The 24,701-nt window shown below is 35.9% G+C and overlaps 1 protein-coding gene across 2 annotated transcripts; it reads left to right on the forward strand.

The window, feature by feature from the left end:
* The first annotated feature begins 316 nt into the window (after positions 1-316).
* LOC129939611 (alpha-mannosidase 2) lies at positions 317-23,990 on the forward strand. Of its 2 annotated transcripts, none has more exons than XM_056047684.1 (11): positions 317-627; positions 720-1,007; positions 6,480-6,627; positions 6,685-6,856; positions 6,932-7,233; positions 12,238-12,424; positions 12,506-13,097; positions 13,161-13,543; positions 13,598-14,108; positions 14,173-14,745; positions 23,320-23,990. In XM_056047684.1, exons 1-11 carry the CDS (start codon positions 520-522, stop codon positions 23,470-23,472), a joined length of 3,417 nt encoding a protein of 1,138 aa, XP_055903659.1. In that variant the 5' UTR covers positions 317-519; the 3' UTR covers positions 23,473-23,990. The 2 variants fall into 2 exon arrangements, with proteins under 2 accessions (XP_055903659.1, XP_055903660.1); XM_056047685.1 differs by having other exon boundaries at positions 786-1,007.
* The last annotated feature ends 711 nt before the right edge of the window (positions 23,991-24,701 follow it).

The following is a 24,701-nucleotide window of genomic DNA, read 5'->3' on the forward strand; positions in this document are numbered from 1 at the left end:
AATTCGAAAATAATCGGGATTACAGATATAGAGCTAAATTATCTATAATAAGGAAAAATGAATCCGAAGTGATTTGCAGAGCAGTTATTACTTTTTTTTACGATTAGCGAACAAATAACAAGAAAATCAATTGACATCCGAATTAGTTTTACATATTTGACAATCAAAAAGATATAGAACAAAAAATTGTTTTGTTCTTCACAAAAGTATAATAGCAGCTTAAAACATCCTTTAATTTTCCGTTCGAGTCTCGATTCTATTATCTCTGGCTGTCACTTATTTTTTGACATATCCAAATTTGCCTAGGTTGGCTTTTGATGTATCCAAAACATATTCCCATATCGGCTCGGCAGATCAATTGAATAGTTTCTTTTTTGTTTTTTCGTAATTTTTAAAAAATAAAATGTATTTAAATAGCTTAATGTCTATGTAATTTCACTAAGAGATTGTGCCAAAATATTAAGGCAAACTCCATTTAGTTAAGAATACAGAATCTCACCAAAAAGTCGTCTCATAAAAATGATGCGATTTTCTCGAAAATGTAAATTGATTTTATGTGCTATATGTGTGGCAGCATTTCTTGGCACATATTTGCTTATCAATTTTTCCGTACCGGCCGACAAGCAGGTATTTTATTTGTTGTTGTTTTGTTAGTTAGTCGTTTTATTTAATTTCACTTTTTATTTGTTATTTTTGTGTTTTGTTTAATTTGAACTCAGACAAACGTTTTTAACATTGAAAGTAAACTAAAACAACTTGAAAATGGTTTGCAAATGCATCAACAGGAAATGGGTCATCTCAAGAAGAAACTGGAAAACTTCCAAAGCAATCAAAATAAGATCGAGCCCGATGCGATGGATTCGAAGGAACAGCGTTTTCTTAAACATCCTAAGTTTGGACCACAGCAATTGAATAAAAAAGAAATGTTCAAGGAAATGGTAATAAGCGCCGAGGATAATCAACAGTGTGACATTAATGTTGACCCCGAGACACATGTTAATATACAGGTAAATAGCTTTTAACATTATGGGCTTATTTTGTTTTATTTAAGTCACATTTGTGGGTAAATATTGTATTATATTAAAAACAAAACATTTGGAAGGATAATGCTCTTAAGTACTTACATGACCCATCCATCTAAGCCGTTGGACTTTTATTCTGCTAACTAGGTCAGTGTCGCTGTACAGCCCGTACAGTTCGTCGTTATATCTTCTCCTCCATTCTCCATCAATGCATACGGTACCAAAATTAACCGAAGAATTGTTCTCTCGAAGCATCCTAAGACGCTCTCATCTTTCTTTGACAGGGTCCAGGCCTCAGCGCCATGGTAATGGTGATTTTAGATGCTCGAGAGAGGACTTTATTTCTCAATTGCCTTCTAAGTCCATGGAAGCAGCGATTTGCAAGAGTTATTCTTCGTTTGATTTCAAGGCTGGTGTCGTTGTCTGTGTTTATAGCGGTGCCTAGGTAGACAAAGTCCTTAACTACCTAGAAGTTATAGCTATCCATGGTGACGTTTTGTCTAAGACGTCGTTGTTTAATGTCCTTTTTTGTAAACAGCATATAGTTGGTTTTGCCCTCATTGACCACTAAATCCATCTTCTTCGCTTCCGTCGCAATGCTCAAAAACGCTCCACTGACATCACGCTGAGATCTTCCAATTACGTTAATATTATCTGCGTATTCGAGTAATTGGATGGACCTTTGGAAGATTGTGCCACTAGTGTTGACGTTTGAGTTTTGCACAATTCTTTCCAGAACGATATTGAAGAAGTCGCATGACAGTGCATCGCCTTGTATAAAACCTTTTTTACCATCAAATGCATCCGTGAGATCTTTTGCGACGTTAATAGCTCAGCGTGCATTCTCCAGCGTCATTCTGCACAAACGGATAAGTTTGACAGGGATGCCAAAACTAGACATTGATCTGTAGAGCTCTTCCCTATGGATGCTGTCATACCCGGCTTTAAAATCGATAAAGAGATGGTGGGTATCAATTTAAAGTTATTGGGTTTTTTTCCAAGATCTGCGGTAATGTGAATATTTGGTCGATAGTGGACTTTCTTGGTCTGAAGCCACAATGATAAGGACCATTTAAGTTGTTGACGAACGGCTTCAGACGTTCACATAATACCGCAGAGAGGATCTCGTATGCAATGTTAAGGAGACTGATAGTTTAGAGGGTCCCCTTCCTTATGTATCGGGCATACTATGCTGAGATTCCACTCTTCGGGCTTTCTTCCGACCATATTTTGCAGATGAGTTGGTGCATGCTCCCTACCAAGTCATCGCCCGCTGCTTTAAATAGTTTGGCAGCGCTCCTTAGTGATAAATAATATTTGTTGTCTCTACAGCTCGTGGATACGAGTTCTTAGCGACTTACAATTCCTGTCTGCGAGTAAAATCAGGAACAGAATCAGAAACAAAAATTACTCTTGACAGTACATGCAACACTTATTTAAAATACATTAAATTACATAATTCTCTTAGTAGATACACAATAACTTGAACGATTAAGACTATATAAGTCGATACAACAGAAGACATTCATACAAGACAGGACGACAGAGGTGTCTAAAAGAAAGAACTCATGAAGGGATCTTGTTCAGCAAGGACCACGTAAGCTTTACTGTTTTAAAGGCTCTAGGATGTCTCATATCATTAAAGAGTAAAAAACCAGTTTACCAATTTCGAACTACTGTCAAACACAAAAAAACGTTGTTGACCTGTGCGAACAATTTTTTTCATGTACAAAAATCAAATTCAAATTTTCTAGTTTAGGAAAAATGAACCTTCATTTTTGTATCCCTCTTCTTAACACCAATTGGTATACACACTCCTCACCATTTGAATAGGACGCCCTCCATTGCTTCCAAACCAAGTATGCTAGAAACTTTTTTTTTTGTAAATTAAAATTAATTTAATACTTGTTATTTGACCAAAAGAAAGATTTATTATTATTATTATTATTTATTAACATAAAATTTTCTTGACTAGGGTGTTGTAGGGCTTCGTAGACGGAAAAATTTTGTGTAACATTTATATTCGTTGCTGTAGCTGGGCAGTTGTTCAAAATATGAATGATGTCGATGCGAGCATTACAAAACGGACAAGTAGGTGGAGCTTCATTATGAAGGAGGTGCTGGTGTGTACTGACTGTATGACCAAGTTCATGGTATTTGATGTGGTGCCAGGAAAGATAGGTTTAAGTCTCTCCGTGTTGATTGTTGAATAATGGTGGTTGTAGTCTCCCCAGTCGGATAAACGTTTAAGTTCAAGCTTTTTTTTATGTAGCGTAATAGATCGATTTTGGTGGTAGGTTCAAAATAGTAGATAGGATCATGATGGGCCGGCGCGCCTCGGAAAAATCTGCCAGTTCATTAACTTTTATACCCATATGGCTAGGTACCCACATAAGTTTCAATTTGTTTGGTTTGCTGATAAGATAGTTTTGGATCTTGTTAGATATGACAATATTGTGATTAGGATTTTTTTACAGCGTTTATGACTGATAGACTGTCTGAAGATATAATAAACTTTTTGTTGTGAGAGACGCATGTTGTTATTGTTTTCAGAATGGCAAAAGCCTCGGCAGTAAAGATGGAAACTGTTTGATTGAGTATACCAACACATATCAAAGAGCCATCTTCGTACACAGAAGCAAAAGATGTGTTTGTTGCAGATTTTAACCATCTGAGAAAAGAAAGTTCCATCCATTATTTTTAAATTCTGATGACACGCTCAAAAAGGCTTTTAAAAATACTTCTTTAGATGTGTTATTTTTGTTGAGATTTTACAAATTCACAATGAAAGATTTAGGTTGCATATTCCATGGGGAAAATGTGGCATATATTTATAAATTTGCGTGATTGGTATGCCTAGTTCTTTTGCTGTTGTTATTGCAATGGATATTGCTGACATTATCCGTTTTGGTGTTCTTAGTTTGATTGTGGAATTGAAATCTTTTTCAATAATATAGCCATTTGCAAAGCGAGTTTGATAAAGAGTTTTGCTTTTGTAGATGTAATTCTTACCAATAAGGTGGGCAGAGCAGCTTCAACCAGCATGTTTTTTATGTTGCTTGTTGGGAATGCATTTGGGCTATTCCCTACACTTTGGTGATAGGGTGGTTAAATAATGTTCAATGTTGATTTTGGTGAGTTTTCATAAATGAAGAGCTTGTAGTCAATCTTGCTTTAAATTAAAGATCTACTTACATGAACATTAAATTTTTTGCTTTCTAAATAATAAATGATATTAGTTCTTTTATTGAATCTTTTTTTCGACTCCAAACAGTGAGTTTTCCAATTATATCTATTATTGAAAGATAAGCCTAAGACACGTAAACTATTGACATTATTATTATTTACATTGTTTACAGAAAGAGGAATATTATAACATGACGTTTTACAGCAAATATGTAAAGTATTACATTTATTCAATGATAGTCTAGCTCCGGAGAGAGATGACCAGGCAAGAATATCATTGAAACGTTTGTTAGTAGAAAGTTAGCAGTAGATGAGTCATTATGTTTACATAAAATATAAAATTCATCAGCGTAAGCAGTGTGTTCAAGTTGTTTGTGATTTGCAATAATAGAACTTAAGTCGTCAAAGGCAATAATAAATAACACCACAGATAGTGGAGATCCTTGAGGAATACCATTTGATAAGGCGTAAAATGGTGAAAAACAGTTATGTGTTTTAACACATATTTTTCTGTTGGTAAGAAATGCTTAAATAAAGTTAAGCATTTTCTGCCGATGCCCCAAGTAATAAGTTTGTTGAGTATGAGGTGAATACCTCTTCTATCAAATGCCTTTTCAAAATCTAAAGAGAGAATAGGAACATGGTTTCGTGCAAATAGAGCACATTAATAGTTTTGCATTTGCCGGAAGATTTTTCAACATGGGATATGATATCCTGTCTCTGCTGGGTGTTTTACCTTTAAGTTTGTGTAGACAAGTTTCGAGTTCAAGGAGTGAATTTCTATTTTCTATTAATTTTACGGATGGAGAAATAGAGCTATTATCTATCGAGGAAAGAAGACAGAGTTCTTTTTGTGAGATGTAGTCAGTATGAAAATTTTCATCTTTGGCATAGTTTGACCAAGTAAGTGCAAAGTGGTTACTGATTTCAATGGGGTTGGAAATAGAACCTGTGGAGGTCCTTAGGTTTTAAGTGTTAATAAGGGGTTAAAAACATGTGCCACTTGAATAGGACATTTTAATAAAAAACGCAAAATAAGTTCAATTGTCGATAGCTGGAGTATTTCATATACAAATAAAATATTTACTATCTGGAGTGGAAGGGATGTATACAAACTAGATAAATAATTAAGTGAAATCGAGCTCCAAGTTATTTTGATGGCTTCGGTAAGTTCGGAATCACTCCAGTATTGTTGTTCTGATCGATAAACTTGACGTGTCAACCACCCCCAAACATTTTCCATGATATTTAAATCTAGAGAAGAGAACGCCCAGCTTAAAAGATCAACATTTTGGCTCAGTATATAGGTTTTTACTACCCGGGCTGTGTGTATTGGAGCATTATCATGTTGATAAATCCACGGCAGGGGTCCAAAAAAGGTACGAAAGTATTGAAAGAACCCTCCAATATACCAATTTAAGACAACGCATTCATTTTCGTTGACATAAATAATTGTAGTTCGTATTCGCAGGTTACATAATGCACCTCCAACACGGTTATAAAGCCGGTCCAAATATAGAATTTCTTTGCGAAGGTCATCGAAATATTAGCTATAGCCATATTTTTTAACGGAGAAGGCCACTCGGTTCCACTTCGAAATCCAATTCACATGTGGAAATCGACGTTGCTCTTTTCGAACGGGGCTTAGAGGTGGCTCTTTCTTAATTTTCAACCTTTTTCCATGTTAAGCTTTCGAAATAACACTATGCATACTTGTAAGACTTGCCTTAACACCACGTTTACCCCTGATTTTTGTCAAGGGTCGTGTGTATTTGATGCCTTTATTAAAATTCTTCCTTTCAATTTTTTTGTTTGATATTTACACTGATTACTTAAAAACCTGGCTTTGATTTGTCCTTGAGGGCTTTGATTTGTCCTCTTTTCGACTTGGTTAACACTTTTCCGCGACCCATTTTAGGGGTTTGTCAAATTAAGTAGACGAAATTGACTAATAAATTAAATCAACAAAAAATATGAGTCCCCTTGTCAAAGATAAACATTAAACTATATTCATGTTCTATTTAAGTGGTTCAAAAATGTTGCCTATACGAGTTTTAGAAATATATATCGGGAACAATATTATTATTTTATCATTCAGTTTCCTTGTGATGGGCAATTAGAAATGAACTATACAGGGTGTCTATTCAAGTGGCAAGGAGTGTATGTTCTTTTAAATCCTTCACTGTGTTTCTAAGGCTTGCTGTGCGCCAAACATACAAATCTATTCACCATAAGCATCTCTTAAATAATAATAATTTAAAATTCTTAAAGATGCTGGAGGTATATAAGAATATCTCATTCGACAATGTGGACGGTGGAGTCTGGAAACAAGGATGGAATATAAAATACGATCCTCTACAATTTAATGACCATCATAAGCTGAAGGTTTTCGTCGTGCCCCATTCGCACAATGATCCAGGTACAGTATACATTTAATACTTTTTTAACGTTAACTTATACTATTGAAGTTCTTTAGGATGGATCAAAACATTTGATGCTTACTACGAGCACGACACAAAACATATTTTATCGAATATGTTACGTCATTTAAAAGAAAATCCTGACATGAAGTTTATTTGGGCAGAAATATCTTATTTTTCTCGCTTTTTTGAGGGACTTGGCCAGAATTCAAAAATGGAAACAAAAAAGTAATAAATAAATAATAAAACAAAAATTAAAAAATTAAACTTAATTTAATTTTAAAATTTTAACACTTAAATTAGATTGGTTCAAAATCATCAATTAGATTTTGTGACTGGTGGATGGGTAATGCCTGATGAAGCCAATTCGCATTGGCTTAGTATTTTGATGCAATTGACCGAAGGACACACTTGGCTAAAGAAGAATTTGAATGTAACTCCTACTTCGTCGTGGTCTATTGATCCATTTGGTCATAGCGCAACAATGCCGTATATATTGAAAAACTCTGGATTTGATAATTTGTTAATTCAACGAACACATTATTCGGTAAAGAAGCGTCTTGCCCGTATGAAGGAACTTGAATTTAAATGGCGGCAAATTTGGGGTAAGTGCTCGCATTACGAATAACCTTACTTAAGGTGGCGCTAAAGTCCTGTGTAAACTATGGCCTCAACCAACAAACTTCTCCATCTAGTTTCGCGGTCTAAGTTGGGTGAGGTCACTTTCCACTTGTGCGTGCCACCTGATTCGCGGTCTTCCTCTACTGCGCTGTCCTGTGGGTGTGGATTCGAAGACTTTCCGGGCCGGTTACGAATAACCTAATACTATTAAATTGTAGACTAGGCTAAGTAAAAATCAGTTGGTATTCTTTTAAGCGCCATTAGAAAATAATTGATACAAAATTCGTCAAAACGTCTATGTAAAGAAAAGTTCTTTAAAACTTACATTTGAAAGAAGGAATATTTTATGAAATCACATCTGTGCAAATCTAATAATCTGCATCTGTAGGCTTACGGAGAAAAACCTATTTTTAAGTAAAAGAGATTCCGAAAGAAAAATTAAATACCAGTAAAATTAGCTATGAACAGGTTTTCTGAGTAATGCCAGCCATTCACGACACAAAACAAACTGCGCAAATTGATATTTTACACAAGCCCGTTTTTGCAAAACAAGATACAAGTTAAATGTAGTTTAAAAACAAGTTTTGTTTTAGATAACATGTCAAAGAAAATAAAATCTTGCTTTGGACTTTCTTAAGCTCTTTCCAATAATTGTCGCAAATTATTCATCTTTTTCACGGTCGACGCAGTCTTTTAATTTCTGAATTAAACAATGGTATCCTCATTTTTGTATAATCTTGTTGCTATAACCGGACTCTACTTTTCAAAGAGCCGGATTTATTATTATTATTAATATTTATTAACAAGCAATTAAAATTACAAGCTAATATAAAATTTAACAAGCCTAGCAGCATACACTTTTAGCTTATTTGCTTGAAAATTGAAGTTACAATTTTTGCTTTTTTGAGAAACTCAGTAATATTATTTATATTTGTTAAGAAGGATTTTTAAGGATTATTGAATATGAATATTTTAGAAATTTTTTTAATTATAGGGGCTGCGTCAACAGACAATGTACCAAAATATGTTTTAGATCAAGGCGGGTGTTGCAAGTGGAGCAGGTTGGAGGGTCGTTTTTGTTGAGGAGGTGTTGGGGGGAAGCATTAGTGTGTCCAAGTCGAAGTCGAGCGAAGCTGGTTATTTTTTGTTTCGAACAGTTAGTAGGGTACAGCGGCGGTTGATAAGAATTGTACCGATGGCGGATAGAATACGTTTAGTTAGTTTTTGATTCATTGCTTTTTTTGATGTCGTTGTCGATGATGGAGTTCTTGGAGAATACTAGTCTTCATTCTTAAAGTTAGTGTGTCTCTTCGTTCTTCGATGCTGGAGAAGCCTGCTTCAGTTAGGATATTTTTTGTTGGAGTTGTTGGAAAGGCGTTTATGCTTCTTCTAGCTGATGTGTGGTAGATGGGTTTTATGATATTCAAAACATACTTTGGGCAGTGACCATATATAAACAGCCCATAATCAATTTTACTTAGAACGAAAGTTTTGGTTATGTATGAAAGGGTGTTAATATGTACTTTGCTTTTATTTGTTGCTAAATTTCTTATTATGTTAGTTCGTGCAGCTAGGGATTTCTTAATCTCGAAACAATGTTCTTTCCAAGAATATTTACAGTTAAATATCAATTCTAAAATACTTAAGTTACTAACATTATTTATCGTAGTGCTGTTTATGTTAAGGTTACGTTGTTGACAATTTTGCTTGCGACATACATTTTTCAATTGAAAGTTTTGCACCTTATTTTTTTGACCATTCAATTATATCTTTTAATGCTATTTGAAATGAAGATTTACATTTATTTATGTATAGCTGGAAGAGTAGACGTTATTGGTTTTTACCAAAAGTTTTCTGTTTGTTAAAAATGATTTTATGTATCCGTATATTCTGCTTCCAGCTCCAGCACCCCATTTTATAAGCTTATTTAATATAATATGAGGACCTATACGATCGAAAGCTTTTTCAAAGTCAAATGAGAGTATGGAAATATGTTTTTTGCTTAAAAGAGCATTTCAAATGGCACGGTCGATGTGAAGCAAAGCGTCAATGCAACATCTTTGGGCATTAAACGCAACTTGATGGAGGCTAATAAGATTATGCGCTTTATCTTTTCCATTATTTTGGACAGACATGGGATAAGCGAGATGGGGTGGTAACGTTTAATTTTATATTTATCTTTTATGGGTTTTGGAATAGGAATGACTGTTGCAGATTTCCAGGATTGAAGGATTTTATAGTTGCTGAGGATTCTATTGTAGAGGGCTATGATTCTGTGTTTGATTTCGATGGGTAGGTTTTTTAGCATTGGGTAGAAGATCCTGTCTCTACTTGGAGTCTTTCCCTTGACTTTGTTGAGACAGAATTATTATTACATTACATACATTAGAAAGTTATTGGGTCTTCAATTCTCTGGGCAGTTGTGTAAGCTGGTTGCAGTGTTTGAGAGAATTGTAAGGCGTTTGTTTTTTCTTCTAAGAATTGGTCAGAAAAGTTTATATTTTCTGAAGCGTTTGACCAATTTTGGACGATAGGTTTGCAATGCTTACTGGATCTATGATAATATTGTTGTTGCTGTCAATATTATTTATAGAAAGTGGGGTAAAGTCACTGGTGAGGACACGGATGTTTTGTCATATTTTTGCAGTGGAGGTGTTTGTGTTGATTTTGGATGTCATTTCAACAAAGCTGTTGGCTTTGCTTATTTTTAGTAGCCGTCTAAATTTTGCATTTGACTTTTTGTAGACTATCAAGTTTTGAGTTGATAGGTTTTTTTAAATTTTTTTTATGCAATCATTTTTTCTTTGCGCAATATTGACAATTCGGGGTTCCACCATGCTACTACCTCTTTGCCGGATATTTCCTGTATAGCTCCTAAAATTCCCCCCAATATTTGTGTTCTTCATTCATTATTATTAGAAAAAAATTCCGCAAAGTCAATGCTCCATAATTTTCTCAAGCCACTCAACGAGTCTGAGCAAATATTAAACGAATTCCAAGCTAGCTTTAGGAAAAACTACTCGACAATTGACCAAATTTTGTCATTAATAAATATTGCTGATATCTATAAAAGTAAAGGAAAAAAGCTTTACGCTTTTTTGTGGATTTTCGAGCAGCCTTCTATTCAATTTGCCGGGAAACACTTTTTTATGAGCTTTATAAATTTGGAATCCCAACTAAACTTATATCTGTCATGTCGCACGATTTTGGGATGGAAATTCTCTTTTAGATGAGTTTAGTACGTCAATGGGCGTTAAGCATGGATGCATTTAAATTACTCTTCTCTTTATATTATACATAAATTACATAACTGATTCGGTGAATCATAATATAAGAAGAAAGAATATTCCCGGTCTGATGTTCGCGGTCGATATAGTTTTCCTAGCTGAAACTATAGACAGGATGCAGCTAATGATAAATAGGCTTCAACTTTATTGCAAAACATGGAATCTGAAAGTGAATCTTTCTAAATCAAATATGATGATATTTAGAAACGGTGGTGGCAGATATTCCAGGAGGGAGAAGTGGACGTTTGTCGAGGAAACGATAGAAATAGTAAAGGAATACAAGTATCTGGGAGTTTTGATTGCATCTAACTTGAATCTAGAAAAACATTTGCAATCCAAATTATCGGAAGCAAACCGTGCTATGTGGTCTGTGTGGAGAAGGTGCATTCTAAGATACACACAAAGTATTTCGAGCTACCGCAATTGCAATACTGTTTAAAGGAGCGCAAGTATGTGGGTATCGATCGTTTGAAGCTGTGGAAAAGTTTCTCCGTTTTCTTATTAAGAGTACTTTCAAGTTGTCAATTACGACGCCCAACTATATGTTACACTTTGAAACAGGAATAGGACCCCTCTTTTTAGACACACTTAAATTACATTTCAACTACGTGTCAAGTGTTTTGGCGATGGGTGACAAATTCCGCGAATAGTACTCACACAAGCTATCAATTCTGAAGTTTGGTATGTTAAAGATTGGAAGAAATTGGCATTTGAATGCTCAACTACTTTTTCAATATCAGCACACGAAAGTATCGAGGTGCTTAAGTTGAGTTTTGATGACTTGCTGAAAAAAGTAGGCAATGTACGATAAGTTTATGAGTGAAGCTGATTTTTACAGATCTTACTACAGTAAACTTCTTGGCCAATAACAATACACAAAAAATCAGCTTGTTATTTAAAGTTAGAGGTGAACTCATCAATTTGAACTACATTCCTCACCGTCAAGAATTGCCAATATTGTGCGATTTATGCAATCGCAAAGAACGCGAAGATGTATTTCCTTTCCTAGGAATTTGTCCCATACTCAAGAAGTTCCGAAAGCGCTATTTTGGGATAGATATATTCGGTTTAGAAGAAACGATCAACATCTTGAATGGAGAACTAGGTTGGGACCTTCTGTATGAATACTCATTGAACGCTCTTCGCTATAGAACCAGAATAGTTGAGGACAATTTTTAAGGTTTTAAAGTTTGAAAATTATAAAGATTATTTTATTGACTTGTATCTAATTAGCTTTTTTTCGTATATATAAATTTAAAAACAAATTTCACTCTGGTAGACGGCCTTCAGCCAAACCATTTAAAGACTTGTGTAATCTTACAATTAAGAATATAATGTTTTGTTCTTGTATCTTTTGAAGTCAATAGAACTAACTAACTATAAAACGTGAGGCTATCGATTTTATCGATTTAGCAGCTTCTGAAATACTAAACAAAATATAATTTAAAGCAGTTTTTTAAATGGTTGTATTAATATTATAATTCAAAAAAATCTCTTTTTGAAAAAAAATCACTGTGTTCCAAGTGTCCCCACTGTTTAAGCCTTTTTTGGGTCGATATAGAGCTCTCTTTTTAGCAAATTAATAACTGCAACTGCAAATGATTTAAAAATAATCTCTAACATTACTCTTATATTCCTCATATTATAGCTTAAAAAATATAAGAAAAATGCTAAACAAAAATGTAACGTTTTTATCAACAGATGTTTCAGGTCGGACAGAGCTTTTCACTCACATGATGCCATTCTACTCATATGACATACCACACACATGTGGTCCGGATCCAAAGATTTGCTGTCAGTTTGACTTTAAGCGGATACCAGGCTTCGGAATAGCCTGTCCCTGGCATGTCCAGCCCCAAGCTATTGATGACCAAAATGTAGCGAGAAAGTAGGTTTTTGTCTTATATTTTCTTAAATATCTTCAATAATTTAATTACTATTTAACATAATTTTGTTTTTGAATTAAAAGAGCTGAAATGTTAGTTGACCAATGGCGTAAGAAAGCCGAGCTCTACAAAACAAATTCCGTATTGATTCCTTTGGGTGATGACTTCCGATACAGTCAAAGCACCGAATGGGAAGCTCAAATGCGAAACTATGAAATGCTGTTCGATTACATCAATAACGAGCGCAAGATGTTTACAGAAGCTAAATTCGCGACATTGCAAGAGTATTTCGATTCAGTTCGTAAAGAGCAGGATTTAGCTTCCTTCCCCACGTTGAGTGGAGATTTCTTTACGTACGCAGATAGAGATGATCACTACTGGAGCGGTTATTACACATCTCGTCCTTATCACAAGAGAATGGACAGAGTGCTTCTGCATCATATACGCAGTGCTGAAATGCTTCATGCTTGGAGTTCCTGGGATCCATCTGCGAAGTTTGATGAAATGCTTCAGAATGCCAGGAGAGAGCTTTCATTGTTTCAGCATCATGATGGAATAACCGGAACTGCAAAAACTCACGTTGTATTCGACTATGCCAATCGAACACTCAACGCTATAAAAGATTGTCGGTTTGTTATGCAACAGGCTGTGTATCGACTTTTGACAAAGGATTCTGTAAGAAATGAAACATTCAATGACTCGTGTTTGTCTTTTATTTGAACGATGATATTCTTTCAGATATACAGTCCAGATTATAAGTTTACATATTTCTTCTTTGACGAATCTCATTGGCCAGGGCCTGATGACGGCCGGACAACAATCATTCTGGGAGATGAATTACCAACCAAATATGTTGTGTTTCATAACTCTCTGTCGAAGTGGCGAGAAGAATTGGTTGAATTATACGTTTCAAAACCTTTTATAAGCGTTCATGATCTCGACAACAAAGACATTCCCGCACAAATAAGTCCTGTATGGTCTTGGCATGGGCACCACGATGGCAACGCTGCATTCCCTCAAGCCTCTACAACGAAATACAGATTGCTGTTCAAGGTGAATGTGCCTCCTTTGGGACTAATAACCTATGTCATTCAATCAGAACCTGGTGAAACTATGCCAAAGTAAGGAACCTTTAAAAAACATATTAGAGGGTTATTAGAAAACTTCATTTTCAGAAGCACTACTCTAGGTAAAAATAGAATTCTCACAGTATCGCCGTACTCTGTAAATTTAGGTGACTACCCGGATCAAGTTAAGTTTGCAGAGCCCAGAGACATCTCGTTGCGTGTTGGCGATGGACCGACTGTGGCTTTCCATGGGAATGGCCTTCTCAAATCAATACAAATCGATGACTCTTCGCCACACATTCCAACAAGTTTAAACTTTCTTCGATACGGAACTCGAATGACAGGCCCAATGAGTGGTGCATACCTGTTCCTGCCCTACGGCGAAGCGAGTCCTCTGCCCATAGTCAATCCCGTTGTTCTGGTCCAAGAAGGGCCATTAGAGTCGAGTGTGACTACTGGTTTGCCATTTGCCGTGCACCAAACCATATTGCGCGGAGGCCACCCTGAGATAAGAAACATGATAGATATAGGAGTGATGGACAACACGGAAATTGTTATGCGTATAGCAACTCGCATTCAAAGTGGGGAAACTTTCTATACAGATCTTAATGGCTTACAAGTATATATTTTTGTATTTTATTTTAAAAATATTTCTTGACAAACAAGAATGATTTTTCTTTTAGATTATAAAACGAAAAAGGTTCCAAAAGATACCGCTACAGGCTAACTACTATCCTATACCATCTAGCATCTTTATTGAAGACGATAGTTTGCGGTTAACAATTGTGTCGGCCCAACCTCTAGGTGGTACTTCATTGAGAGGAGGTGAGATGGAAATAATGCAAGATCGACGCTTAGCTCAAGATGACGAACGCGGGCTGGGCCAAGGGGTTCTAGACAATCGCCCAGTACAACACATATTCCGTTTGGTTTTGGAAAAAATCGAGTCTTGCTCAAAATTAACAGAGGAATACCCTGGAGGATTCCTTACAAAAAATGCATTTAATGAATATCAGACTCTCTTACATCCAATTGATAAATTCATTTGGGTTGAAAATGATTGGGTAGGTGTTCAAAACACATTCGGAGAAAATCACGAGCAAGTCGAGGAGGGAGTTCAATTGGCCGTTATGCGAAATATTCCAAACACTAAACCATTTAGTAAAAAGAAAGATAAAGCATCTCTGGACACTGGATTGGTGGTACACAGAACTAATCTAATGGAATGTAATTCAGATAGTCATAGATCTGGAGTGGTGAGTATTGGAATTTGAGAATATTTTAGGTATTATCCGAAATGATATAAGGAAATGGAAGGGCTACATTCTACAGACATCCATTTAGTCTTAAGAATCAATCTTGATTCTTTGTCGTCCCAGTTTTGCACGGAACGCTTTGTTTATTTATTTATTTATAGAAAGATTTGATGAGGCCTCCTAACTCAAAATAGGTTTTTAAGGCCACAACGCTTTGTTTTATTTTGCGTTTATATCATTGAACGAAATGCTATTTGAATTTTTTTGTTAGACAAAAGATTCTTATGATGTCAATATTCAAACAAAATATATCATTGTCCCATGGTATCCCAGTTAAGTTATATAACATTTTTATCCATAGAATATTTAGTGAGCAGACAGTTCCTGCAGTAAATGGGCAATAATTGATCTAGAACTTTCAGTTATAGGTTTATCAACCAAATTCATACAATTCTATAAGAAGATGCTTGAAAGCAATATTGCATTGGTCCAAGATGTCTCAAACAACTCGAGAGACCCTCCAATGCGAACAACAACATGGTTTTGTGAAACAAAGATCAACCGTTACAAATCTCCTTTCATTCTCAAATATATGTTCAAACGCTTTAGAACAAGGTTTTGAAGTTTACACACTGACTGTTCTATAGCTTTTGACCAACTTAGCCACGGAATTATTTTATTTAAACTTGAAGCTCTTGGTCTTCCACCATTTTTCTTAGCTTGGATTAAATCATACCTTGAAAACAGAACCTATGAGGCAAAATTTAGAAATTGTCATTCTGAACCTTTTGTTGCTCAATATGGTCTTCCCCAGGGAAGCCATCTTGGTCCTTTTCTGTTCATCTAGTCTATTAACGATGTATCGTCATGTCTACGCTCAAGTGAACTTCTCATTTTTGCTGACGACATGAAGATTTTTAAAATAATAATATCCACCCATGATCGTGTTCTTTTACAAGCCGATATTGATAGGTTCACATTTCGGTGTGGGAAAAATAGCCTTTCACTCATCCCTTTAAAATGCCAGACAATAACTTTTACTAAAAAACTAATCAGAGGCGTATTTGACTATTGCAAAAACTCTGTCGCATCTCCACATTTAAAGATTTAAGTGTTCATTTCTGTTCCAACTTAGAATTTACACATCACATTAACTTTACTGTTAATAAAGCAAGTTCTATTCTTGGTTTTATAAAACGCTAGGCAAAGGAGTACAATGATCCCTATGTTACTCTTTCTTTGTATAATTGCCATGTTCGTCCTCATCTTGAATATGCTTCGCTCCCTATTACGAAATTTATAGAAAACGTATTGAATCAATTCAACATAATTTCATTCGCTTTGCCCTAAAGGGTCTTCTTTAGGATGATCCTTATGATCTGCCTCCCTATGAACTAGAGAGCTGCGTGAATGCATTCATTTGCATTTTGCATTAGACATCTGCAATGAATGACTTGAAACCAGTTCCAAGACATTTATATTTTTTCAGGTATCTTGAAAATCAAAACAAATGAATCACCTGATATTTGTTTACTGAATAAATGTTGCACTCATTGATACCAAAACATTAAACATTGTTCTGAAGAGGTGTTCTTCATCGCTGGCAAAACCACTGCGTAAGCATTTTCATCTGTCCTACTCCTCAGGGTCTCGTTCCGAGCGGATGGTAAACCGCATTTGTCCAGCCTATTCCCAAAAAAGGCGAATCTTCCTCACCGTCTAATTATCGACCGATTGCACTTACGTCCCTTCTTTCCAAGGACATGGAAACGCTGATTAATTATCAGCTTAAGAAATATCTTGAAGAACGGAAGCTTCTTAATGACCGACAGTATGGCTTTCGTAGCAATAGGTTCACTGGTGATCTCATGGTTCATCTCACCGAACAGTGGGACAAATCTTTACATAGTTTTGGAGAAAGTAAGATTATTGCACTAGATATTTCAAAAGCATTTGATAGGGTTTGGCATCAGGCTCTCTTATCGAAAATGCGTGCTTTCGGTTTGCATGAATCCCTCGCTCATGCTTTTCATATTCATTTTCAGATTCACACCCCTCTTCTTCGGATGTGGAACTGCAACGACAAAATATGATAAGCTCATTAAATTCCGACCTAAACAGCATTGTACAATGGGGAATAAGAAACCGCGTGGAATTTAATGCTTCGAAAACGCAATGCTGTCTTGTATCGTTAAAGCGAAATATACCCCCCCCCCCCCATTATCCATAAATGGCACTTGCATCGAGGAAATTGAACATCTCGATATTCTCGGTATGTGTATCACCAACCACCTTTTGTGGAACGATCACATACGCGATGTCGCCAAAAATGCCGCAAGATGTTTGGGTTTTCTAAGGCGATGCAAGAAGTTTGTCTCCCCCTCTGATCTGGCTGTTATTTACAAGACTTATATACGTCCAAAGCTTGAGTATAACTCTCATATTTGGGCTGGTGCTCCTGCAACTTACTTAAGCCTCTTGGACAGTATTGAACGTAGTGCATTAAACTGATTGTTGATATTACCATCATAAGATCATTTACGTCACTTGAACATCGTCGAAATGTTTCTTGTCTCACCCTCTTTTACCGTTATTTTAATGGTTTATGCTCTAGAGAAATAGCCAGCTGCATTCCTCCCCTTAAACAGTTCAACCGCAATACTCGCGCTTCTAGGAATGCTCATCAATATACACTTGAGCCCAACTTCGGTCGTACTGCCAAGTACAGAGATTCGTTCCTTAGCCGTACTATGCGAATGTGGAATACCTTGCCACACTCTGTCTTTCCCAGCTATTGCAATATTCAGGAATTCAAAACCAATGTGCACCGACATCTCCTTTCAAACCCTCTCTCCCTTTTCTAGTGCCCGCACTGTGTCTACATAATAAGGTAATATATCCCTTTGAGTGTGCGCTTATTATAAAAAAAAAATTAAGTGTACTGATACGAAAATACAACGAGTACACAGAATACACTCATTTATCTTACTAGTCTTACATATCCTTTTCAAAATAGAAAAATTGGAGGAGATCGGAGGCTGTGTAAGAAGTGTGCTAATGAAGAAAATTTGTTAAGATCAATTGATTTATATTAAAGAAGGGACCAATGAATTAGATTTTTACATGTATGTTTTGTTTATCAATTTTTGTATTCGTTTTGTAGTTCTGTATAAATTTAAGATTTTTTACCATTATAATATTTAAAAACATTATTTGACTAACAAAAACAGGGTCGGGAAATATTGTTTTCGCCTTCACTCGATACAAGCCAGAGATAAACTACAAACTGCACTAGTTCAAGTCAAAGCATTGGGTGTACTCGGTGTACTCAGTGTGTTAAAGACAGTTTGATTTGCACTTGTTTTGTTCGAATGAAGCACTTACGTTAAGGAGAGAAATCAAACGGTGTATTCATTTAAATAACAGCATCGAATGTTGTTGACAGTTACCGCGTTTACAAGGAGAATTGAATCAGGAATTAGCGCCGTATAGACCTGGATCGGATCGAAATAGGATTACTCGATCCGATCCCAATGAAAGAGGTGAATCGAATCGAAAATTTGTTTGTAAACCTGAATCGGGGAATCGAGTTATTGGTGTGTGAGGTCTTGCTTGTGTGCGTGCAATAAGTTTTTTCAATCTTGTTTGTTCTAAGCAAAAATATTCCATTTAAATGTAGTATTTCTGGTTCTAAGCTGAATTTAATTTGGCGCTCGTCTTTGTGTTGAGAGCATTGTTATAAAATTTGAAAGTTATTCACGTAGCAGTACGCACAAAAACCCAAATGTCATTTCGATTCTATTTGAATTCGATTCCTCGATTCAGTGCCACCATATACCTGGATCGAAATCTCAATTCGATTCGATTCTTCGATCTCCTCTTGTAACCAGGGTAAAGGAGAGAAATCAAACGGTGTATTCATTTAAATAACAGCATCGAATGTTGTTGACAGTAATTAGTAAAGTAACAATGAATAGAGTATAGTGAACTACTTCAGAAAGTAATAAGCTTATAGCAAGCGTCAAACTACGACAAGAGGCCCATCATAAGTGCATGTGTTAGTTGTTAGTAACTTGTTGAATGAATGCAAATGAATGCATTTACGCAGCTCTCTAATTTGCATTCTGAAGTGTAAAATGTCAAACAGGCGTTCTTCAAGGGTCTGTGTCTTTGTTATTTTTCTTATTTATTAATTATGTTGAAAATAACATACCAGGAGATATGATATTAAGGTTCTCCCTTATGCAGACGATCTCGTTATCATGTCAGATAACCCGTTTATTCTACGGCTTCAAATCAGTATGTTACTGCGATAGTTGGGGTCGCAAAATAAATAGCTTGAAGTCTAAAATTATGGTTTTCAGTTCATGCAACAGATGTATAGGTTATCGTCGGTACTCAACTCTTGGTGACGATATTATATAAGTTGTGAATGAATTTAAATATATTGGTTATATACTTAGATATATGTAATCTAAATGTTCAAATGTAAGTTGCCAAAGCTGCTTGTGGTCTAATTTTTTTAGTAAAATCTTTTTTTAATAAAGTTTCCAAATTTAAAGTCTTTAACGTTACAGTGAATAGCTGCCTCTGCTATGGTATTGATAATGAAATATACGGTTATGACCATTTAAAAGCACTAGAAAAAGTCCAAAGATATATTTTTCTACCAATTTTTTTTACTAATTTTCAGGCTACCTAATTATGCCATCCATACGGAGTCTGATTTATGACGCGAGTCGAATTTGAAAAGTCGAATGGAAAACGATCCTCCGCGAACCACATAATCAGGCCCCAGATGTTATATAAGAATTGTATAGAAAGAGTTCCTATTTTAACGCTAAGGAGTGTTTATCGACAATTTAGAAAACAATTATTTTAGAGATGAGTTATGAATTTCAGAAATGAGCTTGATTTTCAAAAAATAATAAAATAATAGAGTTGAATTGTAGAACGTATAACGTAGCCGTGTTTGGAACCTCTTATAGGATATGTTTCTTACCCAGAGAAATACCGAGATATTTATTTGAACATCGTTTTATTGTTTTATATTTATTATTTATATTTTATATTTATTATATTTATATTGTGCGCGCACTTACTTACTTACTTAAGGTGGCGCAACAGTCCTGTGTGAACTAGGGCATCACCCAACAAACTTCTCCATCTAGCTCGGTCCCTAGCTAGATGTCTCCAGTTTCGCGCTCCAAGTTGGGTGAGGTCACCTTCCACTTGTGCGCGCCACCTGATTCGCGGTCTTCCTCTACTGCGCTGTCCTGTGGGTGCGGATTCGAAGACTTTCCGGGCCGGAGCATTGGTTTCCAGTTCGTCGTTCCATCTTCTCCTCCACTCCCCTTCGATGCATACGGAACCGTAGATCACACGAAGAACTTTTCTCTCGAAGCGACCCAAGGTGCTTTCATCCGCTTTTGTCATGGTCCATGCTTCTGCACCGTATAGCAGGACGGCGATGATAAGAGTCTTATATAAAACTTTGGTTCCTCGAGAGAGGACATTACCACTCAATTGCTTTCTTAGTCCAAAGAAACAGCGGTTAGCAAGAGTTATTCTGCGTTTGATCTCAGCGCTGGTGTTGTTTTGTGCGTTTACAGCGGAGCCTAGGTAGACGAAGTCCTTGACTACCTCAAAGTTACATCTGTCGATGGTGACGTTTTGACCAAAACGTCGGTGTTGTATGTCCTTTCTAGACGACAGCATGTACTTTGTTTTGCCCTCATTAACCGTTAAACCCATTTTTGCCGCCTCTGCCTCAATACTCACAAAAGCCCCATTGACATCACGCTGAGTTCTTCCGATTATGTCAATGTCATCAGCATATGCCAGTAATTGGACAGACTTTTGAAAGATAGTGCCTCTAGTGTTGATGTGTGAGCTCTGCACTATTCTTTCAGGCACGATGTTAAAAAAATCGCATGACAGCGCATCACCTTGTCTAAAACCTTTTTTGACATCGAAAGGTTCTGTTAAGTTGTTTCCAACCTTTATGGAGCAGCGTGAATTCTCCATGGTCATCCTGCACAAACGGACGAGTTTGGCAGGGATGCCAAAACTAGACATGGCTCTATACAGCTCGTCCCTGTAGATGCTGTCATATGCGGCCTTGAAATCGATGAAAAGATGGTGGGTGTCGATTTGGTGTTCTTGAGTTTTTTCCAGGATCTGCCGTAATGTGAATATTTGATCAACTGTGGACTTTCCTGGTCTAAAACCACACTGATAAGGACCTATCAGGTTGTTGACGATGGGCTTTAGACGTTCACATATTACGGCAGAGATTATTTTATAGACGATGTTAAGTAGACTTATTCCTCTATAGTTGGTGCATTTTAGAGGGTCTCCTTTTTTCAGGATCGGGCAAACAATACTGAGGTTCCATTCATCGGGCATGCTTTCTTCCGACCATATCTTACAGATAAGTTGATGCATGCTCCTAACCAACTTATATCCAGCTGCTTTAAAGAGCTCGGCATTCAAGCCAGACTTCAACTTAGATATGGCAGTCTTTACTTCGTCTAAGTCGGGAGGACGGGATTGTTGGCTTTCGTCGTCTATATTTAGTGCGCGCACTAAAGAGGAAATTATAATTAGGAAAGGAGGACAGGATTAGTTTTGAATGTCTGCACATTGTAATGAGTCTCAAATATTGAGCCTGGTAAAAAGCATTCTACATTCGTGTAGTGCGGATAAAAAAAGAATATCTGTACTTAACAGTACGTCCAAAATTAGGCTCAAGGTTAAACTGATGGGCATTCCTAGCAGAACGGATTTTAAGGTTGAATTATTTAAGGGAAAGAATGCAACTGGCTATTTCGCTAGAGCATTGATTATAAAAATATTGATAAAACAATGACAGGCATGATACCTTGGTGAGAGAACGATCTCCTATCATATCATTTTAAGAGCTCTTTTTTCGATTCTATCCAAAAGACTCAAGCACGTTAATGGGGCACCAGCCCAATATGAGAATTATACTCGAGTTTTGGACGAATAAAATCTTTGTAAATTATAGCCCGATCAGAAACTTCTTGCATCGTCGGAGAAAACCTAAACACTTAGCAGCATTTTCGGCGATGTCAAATATATGATCACTCCACAACAAGTGGTTCGTGATGCACATACCTAGGACTGATAGTTGTGCAGTCTCCTCGATGCAAGTACCACACATGGAAAGTGCCATTTGGGGAGGGTTACGCTTTTGCGACAGTAGACAGCTCAATGCTGTTTTCGAAGCATTAAAATCTACACGGTTTTTGATTCCCCATTGAACAATGCTGTTAAGATCAGAATTTATAAGCTTATCATACGCTGCCGTTGGTAGTCCGCATCCGAAGAACAAAGATGAGAATCTAAAAACGAAACAAATCATCCGCGAACAATTTAGTGGGTTAGAAGTTTCAGACTAAAAATAATTTATAAAAATAAGGAAGAGCGTCGGAGACAAAACGGAGCCCTAGGGCACACCAGCGTTTATTTTGTGAATATCAGATTTGAACCCGTCCAATACTACTTGAATTGAACGGTCCGAAAGGTAATTTCTAACCCAACGAAAAAGAGATTCATCGATACCAAAAGCACGCATTTTCGATAAGAGGGCTATCTAAAGTACTATTCACATGAGCACGACCAACGAATGAACGAATATTCGTCGATTTTGACGTTTCTTTCACATGAGAGTTTTTAATTCGTCGCGAATGAAGCCACAGCCGAACACCATTCACCACCGAAACCAAAATAAGAATGATTTTTTAGGTTAAGTACGCGCGATTATTTTATTCGTTGCGAGTGTGGATTATGTGGAACGCGAATAAAGTTTGAAAGTTCGTATCAACGATAATTTTTTTCGCGACGAATAAATTTGTTCTCTTAAATTTCTCAATATATTATATTGAAAAGTAAAAGTATATATCATAAATCAAATAGAAACTATATTGCTACCGTTTTGTTAAGAATTTGTGTGGAAATATGTCTTCAAACGTATATAAACTCACATTTTGTAATTCATTCGTCGTTCGTTGGTCGCGCTCATGTGAATACTACTTAACTCTATCAAATGCCTTTGAAATCTCAAGTGCAATAATCTTACTTTCTCCAAAACGATGTAAAGATTTGTTCCTTTGTTCGGTGAGATAAACCATGATATCACCAGTGGACCTATTGCTACGATAGCCATACTGCCGGTCATTAAAAAGCTTTCGTTCCTCAAGATATTTCTTAAGCTGATAATTGATCTGCGTTTCCATAACGTTGGAAAGAAGGGACGTAAGTGCAATTGGACGGTAGTTAGAGGCGGAGCAGGATTCGCATTTTTTAGGGACAGGCTGGACAATTGCCTTTTTTTACTAATTTATATTTTTTTTACTAAACTATAAGTAACAGGTTGTTATTAAAAATATGTAAATTTTCATTTTAAATTATGTTTTATTTACGACAGCAGGCATATTGCTAAATTTTTTAATATTTTTTTAAACTATTTCATTTTGGAACACGAATTAAAAACTAAAGAAAGCATGGAATTGAATATCATTCTAACGTCTTAATTATTTATCATTTCAGATAAATATTAAAAGATTATTGAGCCTCTCCGATGAAGAAAACGCGAGCATATACAAAACGGTCTTGACATTTATTGGCAAAAAGCAACCAATAACAACAGACGAAATCAATTTCTGCCCTATGGATACCAAAGCATTTATCATTCAAAGATGACAAAACTAAATCTTGCTTGACTTGACAAGACAAACAAATTAGCAACAGCGAATCTCTAAGATCTAATCTCACAGACAAAAAGAAAAGATTTTCTCTTAACAGTTCTCTATTTTATTTTGTAATTATTCTAATTTTCACTTGTGATATTACTAACGTTATTTTTGTTTTACATCTCAAAATAATTTATATACAAATTTTGAGGGTGTTTCGTAATAGAAAATTATGTTTACGTACCAAATTAATAAAATCAATCACAACTTTTTCAAAGGCATTATAATAAATACATATATTTCATAAAAATAAATAAATCCAGATAAATAAATTTAAAATCTTATACGCATAATTATTGTGTAAAAGAATGCACTGAAATGTAATAAACTAATAAAACAAGAACAAAACTTTAACTAACTGAAACTATAATTTAAAAAAAAGTCAATTTTAAGCTAAATGTTAACTGTACAATTATTTCACCCTAGTTTTCAACTTTTGTGCGTAAATAAAAATGTTAAAAAAAGAAACTTGTTCTATTACTGCAGAAGTATGTAACCGAATGGGCTGTGTTTAGACAATTAAAAATTATTATTTTTATTACATGCAAAAAAAAATAAAAGTAAACAAACAAACGAAAAAAAAAACACCACCAACTAGGACAAGACCGACGACGACGCGACGACTCAACTGCTACTGCAGTTGTTCATATAACGAAATAGTATAGGAGTGCTACCTCGCTCCCCCTCTACAGGGGTAAGCTGAGTGACAAACGATTCTTCTCCTTCTGGTCAGAAAGAGTTATGGGTATGCGTATGGCTGACATACGAATCACAAATTGAGTGATTGTCAGCAAGTAACCATAATGTGAGAATGTTTAGAGGGAATGTTGCGAAGGTGGAGAAACTCACCTCTGTTGCGTGAAACAATTAGGATGCGATCGGTGTCATGAAATTTATGAATCCGGTTCGCATCCAAAAGACTTCGCAACAAGTGCGTAAATCACACCCACATAAAAAGATTAATTGCGTTATAACATTAATGTAATAATGCGTAATCTAGTGGGTGTGAAACGAGACAAAGGCTGGAAAATCCTGGTTAGGTAGTGTTAGTGAGATAGGTAGAGCTAGGGTTCTTGAGTAAATGCCGTCGGCAAGTACCTTTTTTTCAAAATTATCCACCCTTGAATAAGGAAGCCCAGAAGAATTTGAAGAAGGTACCGCCAACTGACCGCTCAAGGA

Source organism: Eupeodes corollae, chromosome 1 (genome assembly GCF_945859685.1).
Source record: "Eupeodes corollae chromosome 1, idEupCoro1.1, whole genome shotgun sequence".
NCBI lineage: Eukaryota > Metazoa > Arthropoda > Insecta > Diptera > Syrphidae > Eupeodes > Eupeodes corollae.

Excerpts from the sequence above, each read along its gene's own strand:
- LOC129939611 (XM_056047684.1), top strand. The coding sequence starts at position 520 with ATGATGCGATTTTCTCGAAAATGTAAATTGATTTTATGTGCTATATGT. Across the intron at positions 628-719 it reads CCGTACCGGCCGACAAGCAG|ACAAACGTTTTTAACATTGA; the intron begins GTATTTTATTTG and ends ATTTGAACTCAG. Across the intron at positions 14,109-14,172 it reads CAGATCTTAATGGCTTACAA|ATTATAAAACGAAAAAGGTT; the intron begins GTATATATTTTT and ends TTTTTCTTTTAG.